The sequence below is a fragment of the Centropristis striata genome, chromosome 8, assembly GCF_030273125.1.
Source record: "Centropristis striata isolate RG_2023a ecotype Rhode Island chromosome 8, C.striata_1.0, whole genome shotgun sequence".
NCBI lineage: Eukaryota > Metazoa > Chordata > Actinopteri > Perciformes > Serranidae > Centropristis > Centropristis striata.
The window spans coordinates 21,466,647-21,485,180 of NC_081524.1; the positions used below are offsets into that span (position 1 = coordinate 21,466,647).

The 18,534-nt window shown below is 39.3% G+C and overlaps 1 protein-coding gene across 7 annotated transcripts in view; it reads left to right on the top strand.

The window, feature by feature from the left end:
* cspg5a (chondroitin sulfate proteoglycan 5a) overlaps positions 1-18,534 on the top strand; it is a 64,764-nt gene that overhangs the window by 15,536 nt on the left and 30,694 nt on the right. For all 7 annotated transcript variants that reach the window (XM_059338673.1, XM_059338672.1, XM_059338676.1 and 4 more), the window contains exon 2: positions 7,649-8,639. In XM_059338673.1, coding sequence (XP_059194656.1) covers positions 7,649-8,639 — 991 coding nt within the window. The remainder of the gene's footprint in view (positions 1-7,648; positions 8,640-18,534) is intronic.

Consider the following 18,534-nt stretch of genomic DNA (forward strand, 5'->3'; position numbering starts at 1 on the left):
TGTTTCTTTATTTGGCATTATTTAGTGCATTTAGTGATTGTTTTTATGTGCTTGAGAGCGAGGCAGACGTTCTGAAAGCCTGATTTCCTGGTGAGCATCAAGTGTTTAGTGTGTAAAATGCTCGTGTGTAGTTTTAGTGAAGCCTGTTTTTATGTGAGTGTGGTTTTGGCACATTTATCCCGGGCTGCTCAGATGATGTGTTGAACAGCAGTGGATTGTGGGGACTGCTGGAGGGATTAGCCCCAGAACGACCTCGGCTTCAAAGACGCAGCTCGCTGCTGCCGTGCCAGAAAACAAGAGCTTCAATAAACTGAAGCCTTCCACCTGTCAGACGCCTCGTGGCTGCAGTGACAGCCTCACGCCTAATGATGACAGGACGGGTTTGATGAAACCATAGCATGCATGCATCCATAAGGCACATCTATTGATCAGTGTTTATTAGGCAAACAGTTTCTTTGCGGGTATGCTCTTTATCAGCGCTGTCCTTGATATTCATACATGGACACAATTCAAATATATTATCCTCTTTGATGGCGAAAGGTAGGGAAAAAATCTTTCTCATGGGTACTTTGACAGTAGATGCTAAGAGAATAACGTGCAAACTCACCCTGCGGCAGCAGCAGCAGAGATATTTTACTATATTATTATATTGTCATGGTCTGTATGTGTTAGTCCAACCCTCTGAATCAGGATTGAAACATACATTTTCTTAAAAAGATTGCTAAAATTACACCATTAATCAAAGAAAGAAACTGTAAAAAAAAATGCATTATCGTTGGAATTTAAATTTTTAGAATGGTCCTTGGACGGATCATAGGTTAAAAAGATTTATGTTTAAATAAGTGAACAAGATGAAGTCTAAATTTGTGGTATTTCTATCATGTCAAAAACATTAAACTATGCTCCTCAGCAATGACTGATTTGGAGAGATTTCTGAGACGAACGTCCATGTAACAAATATTCACTGAAAATCCATTTACACAGAGCAGAGAGGAGAGGACAAGAGAAGTTGTAAAAATGCAATTAATCCAATATGAATAGACCCTTTTTTTTTTTTTTGTTTACACTTGTAGACACTTGGAAAACTTATATATAAATTGCATTTTATTCCAATTTTTCAAAAAGTAATTGATCAGATAATTCAACTTTTTTATTTTTTATGATATATGTCATTATATCTGTGTTATTCTGCACAAAAGACATTTTGAGTTGTTCATTCTACTAACGATGATTGTGCTGACTCCATAGAGCTGCAGGACTGATAGATTGTACGGTATATAGATTTGATATATTGCAGTGAAATACAAGGGTTAATTTAGCAGTTTTAAAAATTGCTTCTACTGGTGCCACATGTTGAGTTTTTGGGATCATATTGTCGTGTCGTGTTTGTTTCGTTTCAGTTCCTTTCAAATGATCAACTAAATGATTGTATTTTCCCCATCAAGAATTCTGTTAACCCCTTTAGGACATCTTATATTGGGCTATACAAGTTGACTTGAATGATCAAAAGGTAGAGGAGATTTGCACACTAAGCAGCACTGGTTCCCTGCTTGTTCTGCTGCAGTGTAATAAGTGATGAAGTGTAAGATTGTTGGCTCATTACTCTGAGGGTGTGTACCTTATTTTCGTCTGTTTTCTCCCAAATCAGACATCACGTCATGTTAGTCATAAACTTTTGGTTGAGGTCATAATAAATGATAAACTACTGGCGGCGTAGCTGAGTGCTGAGGAGACATTTAGAGATGGATGGATTAAAAACCCGGAGGGGTCGGGATCAGAGCTTATCTTCAGCCAGCAGATATCCTCACATATGCCATTTAGTGGGCACTGTTTACCAAATCTCCTTGTACTTATTCATGGTGCATTCACATGGTCAAGTTTCTCAAGGAAACTCTTATGATTGCAGCATGTTCATGAGCTTTAAGTCTAATGTGGAAGCAACATGGACGTTACATTGAAGATGTGTTGTATTTTGTTGCTCAGAACATTTAACCCTTGTGTTGTCTTTGGGGTCAAAAAAGACCCACTAGGGCTGGGCGATATAGACCAGAAGTCTTATCCTGATATATTTAGGCTGAATATCGATATACGATATATATCCCAATATTTTTATTGCGAAGTGAGTTTTATTAAGTCGTTTTATTAAGCTCCATTAAGTGCATATTTAAATAAAAACATATATATTAAGCAAAAATAGCCTATGAAATAAAATAGGCTATTTATATATAAATAAAAATAGCGAACATTACAAAAGAACTTAATATGACAAACCCTAGTAAGGGCAGCATTTATATTTAAAGAAAGGAAAAAAAAGAACTATATCGATATATGCGATATGATCTAATTCCATATCACATTTAAAAATATAAAACATTGCCTTTGTTCATATTTCCATGAAGCTTTACAACGGTAAAAATGGATAATATCTTGCCTTGGCAGCTATAAAATAATTTTCATGCCACAAAAACCCATAAAAACCATGCACACTTGCTAAAAAAATATGTCTACACCTATCCAGTGCATTTAGAAATAAAACGAATAAAAATAACCCCCTACTTTAGTAACAGTAACATTAACAGTAAACCAATTATGACAGGTGTGCTGTAATAATCACGAGTGAATTCCACTGATTAAATCCAGTTTTTCTGCACTGTAAAGAGGGAAAACCTTGATATTCTCAAAGTTTTTGATGAATGACAGGTTGTTTCTTCATGCAAAATAGATTTGGGTTTTAAAATTTAATCAAGCTGTTTTATTTAAGGGGTTTAGTGAAGGCGCATCATTTTTGACCCTTAGGACAAGTGGTGTATAGAAAGTTAAAACAACAAAAGGGTTAGAGAATACATTGATATCTACATAAAGCATGAAGTCCCCTTGTGTATTGTTTAGTATCTAGGTAATGTGTTGATGTCCCAGTGAAGATTCATGTTGCTATATTCAGCTGAAAGTGTTTGAATAATTCATAATAATGATTTTGTCCCAGCCTTGTTGCTGTACCAGTTAACTCCCTAGAACCAAATATCAGATCAAATATTTGTTTTCAGTGTTAATGCTGATAAATAACTTATCTAACTAATCTAGGTCACTCTATATGGACGGCAACTAACCATCCAAATACAAATACATTTTTACAAATCAAAAATTAGAATTCATTTAAAAAAATCTTACCATCAACCCAGCATTTACTTTCACCCACCATGTTTCTGGATATTATCGTGTCAAATCTGTGAGTCATGGACCAAAATTTTCACCAATGTTCTGAATAGTTGTTCTGACTCGAGGGGGTGTCACAGTCGGGAATTAATTTTATCTCATTATTCTGACACCAGATTAATGCAGGGTTATTCACTGTGGCGAAGTAGGATGAATTTATATCCTCTGAAACCATTTTTCTTGAGCGTAGGTTACATTCATGAGGCCGCTGACTGATTATAAAAGCACAACGCTGGTTATTAATTCATCATTTTATTATTAAAAATAAATTGATTAGATGCATCTCTTGAATTTGTGAATAATATCATGATGTCAGAGATATATAACACATGTTTCCAGATACAACTGGGACTCCAGTCTCCATAAAAGACCATGAAAAAAAGATTTGTTGTCTAAAAAAAAACAAATTATGGTTAATGATTTCAGGAAAGTGCAGGAAAAGAGCGATACTGTTGCATCAGCTTATATACCCCATTGCAATCATTATGGATATTGTATTTTATTTTAAAGCTAGGCCAACTGCAGTTGACTATTCTGTGCAGCAAGCAAACAAAACACCACATGAACAGCAGCACTGTGAACTAATATACTTATTTTGGCTTGTAGCGGCTGAATCCAAATGGAAAAGCTACTGCAGTGCTTCTGTTAGAAGCTTATAAAGATGAAATTGAAGTTTACCACAGCTCCACCACTATCTTCTGCTAAACCACATAGAGATTTAACAAACCTGCAGCTCCAAATGCCACCTCTAGTCCCTCAAAGGTTTCTGGCCAAATGGGATGCAGCTATTGAACCTATTTACTACTGGAACAAAATTGCCGATTCAGCAATTTCAAGGCCTGCAACCAGAGGCACAGAGGTCAAGCTGTCTTCGGCTCTGGCTACACAGACTTATTAGCAGGGTAGATTCTAGTGATTCCTTCAGCAGTGGGTCGAAAGGGTTTTGTGGGGCTTTTTGCGCTTTCCGCTCGTCAGTCTCCTCCTGGGAGCTGAGGTGGTAGGGAGGGATCTTAGGGTGCACTAGGAAGCTAGTCTTATTTGAGGTCTCATGAACAGTAAATTTATTTTTTTATTTTTTTATTTATTCAGTGCCTCATATCGCTATTTTTAAGTGATGGTAGCAGTACGGGTCTACGTTCAAGTTGCTAACCCTAACACCCCCTCCCCCCCAAACAAACATCGCCGTAAAACAGAGGATTAATGTTCCGTTAGTTAGACTATTTACATTGCAGCACACATAGAGGGTCCGGTGGCCAATGGTGCGTTCAAGGTCTACACGAATGTGAGAATTTCCTACATTGTTCTGAGCTCCAAGTTCCGTCTTTCAACTTCTGACTTTGAGTGTGAATTAAACACACCATAAAGCGTGTAGCTTTCAAAATAAGAGCACATGGATGTGTTAGCAGAATCCACCACAGAATTTACAAGGAGACTGTCAAAATAAGATGCCTTAAATTAAACACAGAAGAACCCGTATTGTCCTTTACAATAATTATCTAAAATTTGTAATGATTAAGACGGAATAGTGGCATTAGAATGTGCGAGAGGCACCAAATTTAGACTTTTACGGCAAAAATGTTTTCCGGGGGAGTATGGCCCCAGACCCCCAGATTAATTTATTTAAGTTGCTGTTGCACTAATGTTTTGTATACTGTTTTATTTAAAAATAAATGTAAAAAATAAATGGCTTGTATCTGCTGTATTTATTCATGTTTTACAAAGGGTTTAACCTGAGCCAGGCATTACCACAATGATAATCATATCACAGTCATGCAGATGTCGTATGATATTTTTTTAGAACATACTGGTGTCGGATCGGTACTCTGTATCGGCCGATACCCACAGTACAAGTATCGGAATCGGTATCGGGAGGGAAAAAATGGTATCGGAACATCTCGACTACAAAGTCTTGTAATTGCAACTTCATAACATTTCATAAAAGTGTCTTACAGTGGCTGCAATTAGTTTGTAAAAATCAATATCACTAAATTACTGGGTACATTGTTTAGTCTGTTATGGGAAACTTTTAATTATAATGAATAAAAGATAAAACTCAACAAATCACATTAGTTTAATTATCTTAAAGGAGATTAAAAAAAAACAACAACAACAGTGCTGTCGTAATTAAATTTATTTCAGCTCAGGCTTCACTTCCTGTCAGAAAACTGCTGTTGTTTTCACAGAGAGACTATTCTCTTGCATGTCATCTTCACATATTTACAGCAGTCTTCCAATTATCTAGACACTGTCTTGTCTGCGTCTCCTCAAGATCATCACCTCCCCCCTGCAGGGAGGGCACCCCCAAAGTCTCCCAAATCCCTCCCTCTCCAACCCCATAATCCATAATCCCGGCTCCTCGCCATTCAAGTACATTAGTGTATTATTCCTTTAATCCAAAGGGGGGAGCGGCCATAAAGCAGCTTTCTGCATGACTCAAACGAGCCACCTCCGGATGAAGTAATCGACCGGAGGATAAGTAAACAGCCAATCACGTCTCGTTTTAATTTGTTTCACCCGTCGGGTTCGATGCCAGACTCCTTGAGCCGCCTTTGTCCATCGCTTAATGGAGAAAGACTTAAGCTTGTGATGTCACTGTGCGGCAGGGGACCACTGGTGTGTGTGAGGCCAGGAAAATGTTTTTGGAAAGAGTGAAGCGAGCCAGTTGGTGATTGTACGTGTTTGTTTGTATTTACAGTTCAGCTACAAACAACAGCAGATGTTGCATCCAGCAGCTAAGTGCATCTACTTGGAGCCATAATTTGAAAATGTAAACAACATTTTTTGTATGTTTTCATGATCTGATTTGGGTGCAGACATCTAAAGGGATACATTTGAATTAGATATGCATTTAATTTCTCCCCCTGTGATTATTTACTTCTGGGAACAAGCCTTACAAAAAAAGCATGGGGCAGTTCTCATCGCTCTGTCCCCAACCAGTTTATTTTCAACCCTTTTACTGTTGAATTTTTCATGGTAACAGTTGCTGCATCTCCTGATGTCATGGTAGTTTGGGTGAGATCAGCATTTTTTTTCTTCTTCTGGCTGCACAGAGGGACTGTTTTCTACAGTTTAAGTTGTGTGGAAGCCCTGAGAGCCAAGGTGAAAAAATGTGTTTGCTGGCCAAAATCTGTCCTACGTACAACATATTATCTCCTTCGCAATATCTCATACATAGGAGATAAAATTTCTTTGTTAAATTAATGAAAGTCTTAGTTCTGCCTCTCCTCTCATGAGATATTAGGATAGGCTGAACTTTCAATGCCCTTTGTATCGTGCACTAAGGGCTTCTCCAAAGAAAGAGATATCTTAATTCTGCCTTATCTTGTACTTAGCAGATAAACTTTTGGGGGGTTTTGGCCAACATTGTCTGTCAAAAAAAGAAAAAGAAATCTTCAATATGTGTGGATGTTTTCCGAGCAATTTTGCCTGCCATACACAAGTTTAAGATTTACTGTGACTTTCTGTGGATATTATTATATCCGATGTGAAAAAACATCCATAAATCTGCTTAAAAAAGTAGAAAAAAATACACTTATACCCGCTCTTGCAAGATAATCTTCACGTTAATCAGGTTTTCTTCAGTATCGAAGTAATCCAGTGATAGTTGTCTGTACATTCATGGGTATGTTGTTAATTCAGAATGCTTTTAAAAAGAACAACAATTTGTTACAATGAAAACAAATGTTGGCTAAATAAAATGAGGCTCAAGCTTCCCTTTTTTCCACCTTAGAGCCCCTAAAATATGGGAAGTGTAGCTTCAAAACTTTACTGTGAATAGAAGTAAGACGAAGAATAATAAAAGAAATGATAAAAGCCATTTTTATTAATATTTTATGGGGCCTTACTGGGGACAAACAGTAGCTGCACTCATGACAAATCTAATGTAAAATCTGAGTAAAATACACAAAATGTTTTTGTGTATTTCATGTATTTCATGTTGTTGTTTTTTACATTTTCGAGTACTTCCTGTCTGTTTTATTGATGCTATGTCAGTATTTGAATATGTTGTTGCTTTAAATAAAACCAGCTGCTTTCCAACCATCTCCCTAATGAGCTCTACCCTGGGGTAACTGAAGCCCATTTGAGAGCTACAAGTTTTTCCAGAGCTGATCGATACAAACTGTGGTTTGTTTTTTCCGAGTGAAACCATTTTCACCTCATTAAGTTTGGTTCTCTCGCCGCAATGTTTCTCTACTTCTTCCTTCTGAGTCCGAGAGAAATAAATCTTTGTTTCAGGTCATAGCCTGAGCACCTGTACACAGGATCTCATAAAAACTCCGTGAGGCGTGCTGTCAGATTTATAATGATAACACCTTCATGGTTTAAAGTATGGGATAGATTATAGAGAGGTTATAAGGTGTTTTTCTTTTGAAAGCTTTAAAACAAATTTTCAGTTGTTATATTTATGCTAAGGAATTTTTTTGTGTGTTTGCAGGAAATGTGGGGACCAATGCCACTGAGCCGGACAGTGCAGCCAATGTCACCTCCCTGCTTAATGAGGAGGAGGGGCCTGTCAAGCTCAATGAGGTCATCGTTGCCGTAACCGGGATGAGCAGCTCAGCCAGTCCAGACACTGTGACCCCGAGGGCGGGCCGGATCCCCCGCGCCGGCGAGGAGGACGAGCAGGCCAGCGGCATGTTCGGCGAATCGATTCGCGAATCGATTCGTGAATCGGTGGAGGAAGTGGGCGTGGCCGCCCCGCCCCAGCTCAGCCCCGACTCCGCTGAGACGGAGGACCTGCTGCCGAGCAGCCCGCAGGGACAGGATGTCATGGAGAGCGAGGAGGAGGAGGAAGAGGAGCGCCTGCCACACACCGACCCGCCTTGGATTCACGCCAAGGACACGGCCGTGTTCGACCTGGATCACCTCTTCACCACCACCACCGCCCAGCCCTCAGCCCCCACCAACCCCTCTAATCCCGACGTCCTCCACGTGGACTTCTTTGACCCCTCCTCTCGTGGTCGTGGCCTCGACCTCGCCCCGGCTTCTCCTTCATCACTGGCCCATGAGCTGCAGGGGGGCGACCCCACCTCCTGGGCGATGCCGGACAACTACGACTACCTCACACCCTACGAGGATGGCGTGTCCCCAACTGCCGACGAGTACACCTACAGCACCACGACCGACGCCTACGAGAGCGACGAAGACCTCCGGCTGTCCACCGGGTCCCGCTCCAAGCCCCGGGCCCCAGGGTCTGGCTCCTTCATCCCCGGGGCTGCGCTTCCTGGCGCAGGAGTCCCGGTACCAAACGTCCCTGCTGCTCCTCCAGCGGCCGCCCCAGTGGACGGGTCGGACGGGATGGGCGGATGCCGTGTGGGTTTCCAGATGGTGAACGGAAGTTGCCGCTCGCCCTGCGACATGCTGCCCAACTACTGCTTCAACGGGGGACAGTGCTACCTGATGGAGGGCATGGGAGTCTTCTGCAGGTATGACACAGTGCAATCACAGAACAGGACAGTCAGTATCACTGAGTAAGCCATAACTTTGCAGCTCCTCCAAGTTTTATCCAAAGTGCTTTACACTATACACTATGCACATTCACCCATTCATACTGGTGGCAGAGGCGACCATCAGAAATTCATTCACACACCGATGAACGCAGCATCAGGAGCAATTTGGGGTTCAGTATCTTACACCTTGCTCAAGGATACTTCGACATGTAGGCTGCCATGGTCAGGGATCGAACCACCAACCTTCCAGTTACTGGACGAACGCTCTACCAACTGAGCCATATTAACTAAATCAAAAAGCACTCCTTTTAACTTTAGATCAAATTTCATCTTCTCAAGTTTCAAAGATAAACCAGGTTTTGGTATTCAGGATGTTCCTAACAACGTTTAAACTTAAACCAATGTGTAAAATGCTCAGAAAACTGTCAAAATTGAGCATAGCTTAATTTACAAGATTAAACATTGTCCAGAAAAATATTGGGTTATATATTTTAAGAGTCATTTGAAATTGTAAATCACTTTTTTCAGTAACCAAATCAATGTATGGCAATTGTACAAAAGATGACAAAAAACTGAGCACAGACGGTCAAAGGGATAAACAATCTTTAAAGAAATAATAATGTAGAAAAATTCATTTTTTACAAAATATTTAAAAACCAAAGCATTGCAGCTGTGTTTTGCTCCATCAGGCTCATTCATTTGCATGTATAATCAACTATAAATATATATTCTACAGCATCCACAACGGGTTCCACAGAGCAATCAGACACCAGTATGTAAAATAACGATGCACGAGGCTCCGTGAAACTCTAGATTTATGGAGTTATTCTGGTGTTGTGCTCTCCTGTCAGGAACATGTGGGAAAGCTCAGTGCAGAATAGAAACCAGTGTGTTTTTGCTCTTTTTAACAAGAGAGTTTTATGAGGAACTGTTCTTCTGCCAGGCGGCATAAGCTGAGATTTGGTTTTTCTTTGTCATGCAAACTGCACACACACACACACACACACACAGACACACACACACACAGACACACACACAGACACACACACACACACACACACACACAAACACACATTGTAGTATGATACATGAGCTCATGCACAGGAACTGAAATGCATGTTTTCTGTGAAACTATATGTTATTTTCATATTTTTGCCCCCTACCTGTTGATGAACTCTCATTACTATATGAACCTTCCAAACCACAAACGGCAGTAATGCCTCTCTTCAATACTCCATCCAATAGAGTTGCTGTGTGCTAAATCTAGGTGGAGGTCAACAGTCAAACGGATTAAGCGAATCATTTATGAAAATATGGTGTAAGCCACAGAGTAGTTCCAGCTCAATATGAGTCCTCTGGCAATGCATCTGAAAGTCAACAATCACAGTGCATCTGCGGATCAAAATCTGTGATGAGAACAGCTACACTTGAGTTTTAAAAAAACACATCAGTGTGCCGGGTTCAGGATTAGAGCTGCTGCAGATGGAGGAAGGATGATGTGTGCTTCGTGCAATAGCTTTTCAGTATTTCTAATACTGTATTATCGTTGAACTGATGATCACATAAGTAACAAAAACTCACTTTTATACAGTTTAACGGCACTGAGCAAACGGAATTAAACTCTCAACTCAACTCAACTTTATTTGTAGAGCACTTTAAAAACAACCACAGCCGCAACAAAGTGCTGTACATAAACAAGCAAACAAGAAACAAAAAAATACATAAAACAGGAATACACACTAAAATAAATAGTTGCATTGCTTTTTAAAAACAATTAAAAAACAATAAATAAAAGCAAGCCATAAAACACTAAAACAAGAGCAGAGTCTCATGCGCGGTTGAAAGCCAAGGAATAAAAATAGGTTTTAAGATGAGTTTTAAAAATGGACAGTGATGAGGCTTGTCTGATTTGCAAAGGTAGCTCATTCCACAGCTTGGGGGCTGCAACAAAGAAAGATCTGTCCCCTCTAATCTTCTGTTTGGACCTCGGTACCTCCAGGAGCAGCAGCTCAGCTGACCTGAGGCACCGAGCAGGAGCGTAGGGGTGGAGGAGCTCAGAGAGGTAAGACGGGGCGAGACCATTTAAAGATTTAAAAACAAATAAAAGAATCCTAAAATGGACTCTAAAAATGTTCCATACTCTTGTTTGATGCTTTGATATCTCGTTGATAACAACATTTTTATGGGGTGGCCCACTGATCCGAAGGTCGGGGATCCAACACATGGCTGTTCCTAACACTCTTACCCTTGTTTAACACAACTAGCAATACACATGTGAGATCCTGTTTATTCCGACAGCAGGAGAGACGATGGCAAACGTAAGCAAAAGGGAAAAAAAGGACGGGAGGGTAGGATATAATAGTCACATGTGATCAGTGGTGGAAAGTACATTTACTAAAGTACTGGACTGAAGTACAATCTTTTAGGGACTTTTATTTTACTTGAATATTTCCACATTTGTAACTTTATACTTCTACTTCATTACATTTTAGAGGCAAATATCGTAGTTCTTACTCCACTACATTTATCTGACAGCTTTAGTTACTTTGAGGTTGAGATTTAGCATAAAAAACATGATCAATTTTAAGTGAAAATTAAACCACATAGAAGTATATTAAAAAGTTAAAATGAGCCCTACAATGACAGCAGTAAAGCGCTGCTTACATAAATCCATCAATACCAATAATCTAATAATATATTTAGAATATATAAAATAATCTCAGTGGGTTCATTCTGCATAACAAGTACTTTTACTTTTGATACTTTAAGTACATTTTGATGCTGATAACTTCAGTAAGTTTTGAATGCAGGACTTTTACTTTTACTGAAGTAACGGATCTGAATACTTTTTCCACCACTGCATGTGATCCATTCAAGGACTGTCAGAAAGTTTGAAAAAATGGACAATAATGCCTGTTTTGTTTCTACATGTCGAGGTATCCTTGGGCAAGGTACTTAACCCCAAATTGCTTGTGAGAAATGGTTATTCACTGATGGTGGCTCCTTGTAGCCTTGGCCAAATGTGTATGAATGTGTGTGTGAATGGGTAAATGATGATCTGTGGTTGGAACTTCCAACCACTCAAGTCACTTTTATACCACAGATCATAAAAAAAACTTTTATTGTTGTTCCAACTTGGAACAACAAAAAAAGTACATTTTTTTTATGTTGGAGACCCTGTTTAGCAAGAGACTAAAGAAAATGAAAGCTTGAGTTTTCCCAGAACTAGCAGTTATTCCAAGCAGCAGTGAGATGCTACTGTTGGGTGGATTTATCAAAGACACAAACAGAAACAGCAGAAACATCAGACAGGTCAACCCACCGTGTTTTATTACTTATCTTTAAAATGACAACTGCATCAGTCATAAACTAGCAATGACAGTTGTCTCTGTGCAGCACCTCTTTGTTTCTATAGCGATAAACACAGTTAAGCCAATATGCTTTTAGACAACTGCACCAGATATCACCAAAGTTGAAGCTGCCACAAACAAAATTGTTTGCAGATTCATTCCACCTCCACGGGCGAATCTATAGATGTGATTTTATAGATTTTGCTGCAAAAATGATGTTGTTTTAAATGCTGCAAACTGCTTTAAGTTGTATATCAGTTAAGCTGTTCAGGGTTTCTTACTTCTGTTGATAATCGGCTGAATGTTCATGATGTAACATCACCTTGAGATGCTTTATTCAGCATTAAACAAGGTGGAGATGGTAAAAGGCTGAAAACATCAACACTAAGTGTTTGGGTGTCTGAGAAAGAACAAGAAAAAAAACTCTTTCTACACTCGCCATTTTGTACTGATGGTCAACATCCTTAAAGGATGAAATCCATCACAGAAGATGAAGAATGAAAATCAATTTATCAACCCACTGTGGCCTTGGCTGAGGGGAAATGGCTGCACAGAATTATGCTTTCACAGCAATTTTATCACAAAAAGAAACATGGAATATGGTGTACATAAGAGACTGCTGAGATATGATAATGTCAGATCTGAGGAAGATTTTTCAGTCACATAAATATAGGTTTCACATTCAAGACAGTATAGATTTTTAAATACATAAATGAACCAACCAATCAGTGAAAAAAGGACTTTTAATTTGTGAACAGCTGCAAAGATTAACATGCAAATGTGCACAGTGGTGATCGGCCTCTAAGTCACTTCTCAGTCTGAACTAAAACAAAGAATCTGACATGCTACATGTCTCTGAAAACATGGATATAGCCCAGATTGATTTGTTCAGAAAAAAAATGGCCATATATTTATGTCCCTCATCCTGTTTGACCCTGTGACCTGTTCAGGTTATATGGAGCAGACTGTGGCGTTATGTCTCCACCCCCCTCTGCTCGCTCCAATCAGGGTCATGCTGTGACCATGACCCTGATGCTCGCCGACCTTCATCCCCCCATGTCAAATGCTGGCGGTTGCATCATGATTTCAAATTGGAAGTGATTTGATATCCACCATTTGAAATCAGACTAATCTACTAGAACAGCAGGAAAATAGTTTAAAAATTGTCCTGCATGGGGAACTTTATTATCAACCAATCTTTCACCACAATTTAACTATAAGACATACGTATGATTAACATAAATAAGTTAATTGCAGGTGGAGTAATAGTGCGACGTTTTGTGAGAAATAAGTTGGAATTACTTTACAGTACAACAACAGGAAATTTGAACTTTTCCACCAGCTGCAACGGAGAAAATAACAAAAGTCCATATGCGAAAAACAAAACAAAAAACAGTTTACTGTGATGTTAACCTTTATCTTTTAACACCTGCTGTTCTATGTAGTGTGAATTGTTACATAAATATAGTTTACAGTTATATATATATAGTATTTATCAACAGATTAAACATTTGTCTTTTTATTATTGCAACTATTTTAAAAAGGAGCAACTTACCAAAACTAATTATATATATATATATATATATATATATAATATTTTTTTTAAACATACGCATCACTGTATATAAAATTTACCCATGAACAAAATATTCAGTCACAAATATTAAACATCTGTGTCTTGCCTAAATACACCAAACTTAACAATATAATGTTCAAAAACCAGTGTTACTGTAACTAACCACTTATGTCTTCTGTCCAATATATATATATATATATATATATATATATATATATATATATATATACTTTGAACTATAAACTTTGAAAATATGGCATCTCCCTACCTCTCTGTCAGCCCCCCTTAACCTTGGAAAAGTTTTCTATTCATAACAAAAATGTAGAAATATGTAGAATCACTAGTGACTGAGCAGGGCGCAAAAAAACCCATCCCTTTTTGTATCATATCAAAAAATTATTGACTGAGAGGGAAATGGAGCAATGCTCACACAGAGATGTAAAAAAAAAAAAACTCTTGCTAAGTGGACAACATGATCCAGATATTTAGGGCAGATTTTGGGCTTCAGTCAGCAGATAGTAGCAGTGATGAACCTCTGGAGAGTGAGTCAGGCGAGGACCGGAGAGAGACTGAGAGGCGTTTAACTGCTGGGCAGAAGTGCAATATGGGTCAATGGAGCGCTGGCACAGATGAGGACCAATATGTTCCTCTATGTGTGTGTGTCTGCGTGTGTTTAGGCATGATTGTGTGTCTGATTACACACAATCGTGTGTGTGTGTGTGTGTGTGTGTGTGTGTGTGTGTGAAACTGTGAGGTTGCATGTGCGTGCAGCAGAGCTGGAGCTGCTTCATACATCAAACCAATTCAATTACAGCGGGATGAATGTTTGGACCTTTCGCCCTCTGCAGTAAAACACATGACCCCTTTGAAGCTCTGTTTACTGACCTCAGAGCGGCCCATCGTATCTCTTTCTTTCTAACAGGCAGATATATGTACCTGTAGAGCCGGGACGCCCCAAGGTACTGATAACATGTTACTGAGGACATTTTTTAAAGACTGAAAATGCCTCCAGTCAAGGTGAAAATGTTTCAAAATGTATCCTGAAGTTAACCCTTAATAGGGCACTCATTGAAATACTTGCAAATTCCAAACTTCAACCCTAGAGAATATTGGAGGATATTACATACTGCCAGAATGTGTAAAAAACAACAACATACGGACCCGGGGGAGGGGGGTAATATTTTGAGAAAAAAGTTACATATTTATGACAAAAAAATCTCAAATTAATTGTAAAAAGTTATAAATTTATGAGAAAAAAATCTCAAATTAACGGTAAAAAAATTGACGAGGTTAAAGTGGCAAATCTATGAGAAAAACGTGTGCAGATTTATGAGATTTAAAGTGGTGAATCTGCGAGAAAAAAGTTGGGTTTCTCTTTTGCTTTTTTCTCATCAATCTGCAACTTCTTTCGCACAGATTTGCCACTTTAATCTAGTAACGTAGCCTGATCTTTGCTGATTAGCTGGAAGAAATCCGTGTGGTTCTACGACCTCACAGAGAGACATGGGGACCACATTTTGATATCCACTGAAGTTACCAAATATAGTTCTTCGCCTGATAAAGGGTTAAAGGACATTTCATAGTACAGAGCAGATGAGGAAATGTCTAATTGTCCAAAACACAAGCTTTTATTTTGTTAAATTATAAAGCCAAACAGTCTGTATGAAAACATTGCAATGCACTCCCTTTTTTTTTTTTAAAGCTATCTACGGCATCTCCTGGACTCTGGCTCCCCTGTCCCTCTGACAAATGGGACCTGACAGCGTTAGTGTCGTAAAACGTTTTCCTCCTCTGGAGCTGCAGGACTGACGACCATATTCGGAGAAACAGATGAGAAAACAGAGGGGAGGGAAGGAAGGAACGAGGGTGTGTGTGTCTGCGTGTGAAAGAGAGGACAACAGAGGAGGGGTGTTTATGTTATGAATGTGTGAGGCAGAAAAAAATTGATATAGAGAGAGAAAAAGCGAGGGAAATAAAAAGAGTGGAAGGGAGAAGAGAGCAAGAAGCCATCAACAGGAAATAAAAGAGTGAGAGGTGGACAGAGAGAATGAGAGGAGGTGGAGGAGAAACTGAGTGAGAGAATGAGTCAGAACCTTATAACGCTTGCCAGTATGGAAACGACTCGGGAGAGCCAGGTCGGGTTTACTTGTGTGTGTGTGTGTGTGTGTGTGTGTCCTGCAGCTTGATGTAATTAAGGGAAGCTTTGAGCACCAACAACAGTTTGTATCCATTTTAGATTTCATGACTACATCATGGAAACACACACACATATACACACTTTCATAGACACATTTACATTCACACACAAATCACACACTCTATCTCTCTCTCTCTCTCTCTCTCTCTCTCTCTCTCTCTCTCTCACACACACACACACACACACACACACACAGGATTATGGGTGTATTAGGGATCGCTTCCAAGTCAAAGAGCGTGGGGTCATGGAATCAGGCCAGAGGTTAAACACACAGGAGATTTATGATTGCAGAAAAGTTTGGGACAAAACACACACACACACACACACACACACACACTTTGTTTATGCCAAAGGTAGTCCGGCCTGATGTATTCAATTTTTGACATGCACATACACACAAATTAGTTTTTGGCAGTGGTCATCTTACTCTAGGGTAACTAAGTTTGAACATTAAGTTCCCTGCACACACACATATATGTACACACAGACACACGTATACACACACACACACACACACACACACACACACACACACGCACACATAAACAAAGACAGAATCGTCAGGTTTTATTGATCTGTATGTGGGCGGGGCTAACAGGCTCTCTTGAACCAGCTCACAGACTATCAGCTCTCTCTGTCTCATTCTTTGTCTCTTTGTCAGACTCAAATTCCTCCAGATGTTTTATGCTCTTATTTTGGAAGAGCTGCAGAGAGGAAATCGTCTGCACCAGATATATCAATATGCACAAGGAGTGTAAATAAGGAGTTAAAATAGTAAAACAGCTAACCTGCATCTGTCTAAAGTTAAAAACTACACATACCAAGCACATCTGTGCTGCGTTCCAGCTGCAGGAAGCACCTCTGGGCCTGAACAGAAGCACCTTTTACCTGCATTCTTTCTTATGGCCATCAGGGGCGACAATACTTTCAAGTCATCATTCAATACAGCATGATGTTTATTTTGTCAACTATGGTCCCAATTAGAGTAAAAACAGTGTACAGGCACTGTATGTGATGTACGGATACAAAATAATTAAGAGGATGAATATATTTTTAAATACTAAAGCACAGGTAGGAAATATAAAAACACAATTAAAAGACAAAAATAATCCATTTAACTATGGACCATACTTACATACTAGTAGAAAAACAAATATCCAGGAAAAATTACAAATCAACAAATACAGGCAAGCAAAGTGCTACGCTTCTGAAATGCTCCAGGTGTGATACGGCACCTTGTGCAGCACGGAACAAAATGGCGTTGCAGCTGCGCCCGCTGGACTCCAGAGGTAACGCTTGGTTGTTTTTACAGACACCTGCCAGTCAGTCAGTGACAATTGTTGTCTGCGGCTATGATACAAACCTGAATATAACATATCACATTCATACAGATAAACAGAGTCCCACCATCACCAACATTGAACTCTATCCACTGATTCTAGATGGAAATTAATTAATTTTAAGTATAAATTTCACTATAATAAATGCTGCTGTGATTGAGCCCTAAGACTGATGTGTCCACGCACCTTCAGTCTACTCAGGAATCTGCTTCAATATACAAATAAATTAACTGACACTGAAACTATTAGGTGCAATTAGCCGCCAACGTCGGCTTAATTTTACATAATTTAGTGCATAAAGATGACTCCATGTGTCCGTGTTCCTGAGGGCAGTGTGAGCATCTCTTCGGCTTATATATGCTGTATTCCTGTCTGATGAGAGAGGGACACATCTGCATATCAGTAATTGGTTTGCAGTTTATGGTTTATTGTGAGCGCTCTCCAGGGATGCAGGGTTTTATTCTAATAGGTTTTGGTCACAGTTGTACCCAGAGATCCATCATGCTGATTGAGTCATTTGCAGCCTCTCTTTATATATGATAGGATATAGAGGTTAGCACTCAGCAAAGACCAGCAGCTTTGCAGAAGATCATATGCCAATGCACACAATTAAGTATTTATATTTTGCTCACCAGAGAAATAGAAGCTTTTATTGGACTGTAGAAACAGCAGCATCGAGCTCATTAAAGACTGTTGAATTAATTTGTTCAGAAATATTTGGTAGGCTTAAGGCTACATTTCTCTTTCTTCTTGTCTTCCAACTTGGCCTAAACTCTGGAAAAAGAACTGCAACACCCGACAGAATGTCTGAAAGTGTCTAAACATTACTGCCATGGTTTGAATTGGTTGGATTCTTTTAATGCCAACAGGAGAACGCTGATTATGCCGTCATGTTTCTAAATCCCTTTTCAGTTTTAAAACTGAGGGATTTAGCTTTACTGGCTGATTGAATGGAGCAGTTTTGTCCCCACTGTGGTTACTAATAAGGTTATAATGGTTCCATCTGCATAATGGAAGCCGATGCAGTGATATTTTATTAAAGCTGGTTTGTTTTGAATGTGGTGCAGAGGACTGGGTGCCTCAGGGAAATCTAAGAGGATGGCTGATGAAAGACAAAAAGCATCTGACCTAAAATAATACAATAATGTTTTCAGACTGAGGTGGCTTGCATGGATTGTGCGATCAATATCTTATTGCTGTATTATTAGTCTGTCAGATCCTTCATGAGCACATCAGAGCACAGACCTCCAGTCTTAATAATTTATTTTTTATAGTCTCTCTCCCATCTGATGAACATGTGTGACATGCTCCCAGACAGCAGTGCCTTGACAATGACAGTGAGAGACAGACTGTAGCAGCAGGGTGGCAGTATTCTGCATTTTACAGTTTATAGAAACAATAAAAACTA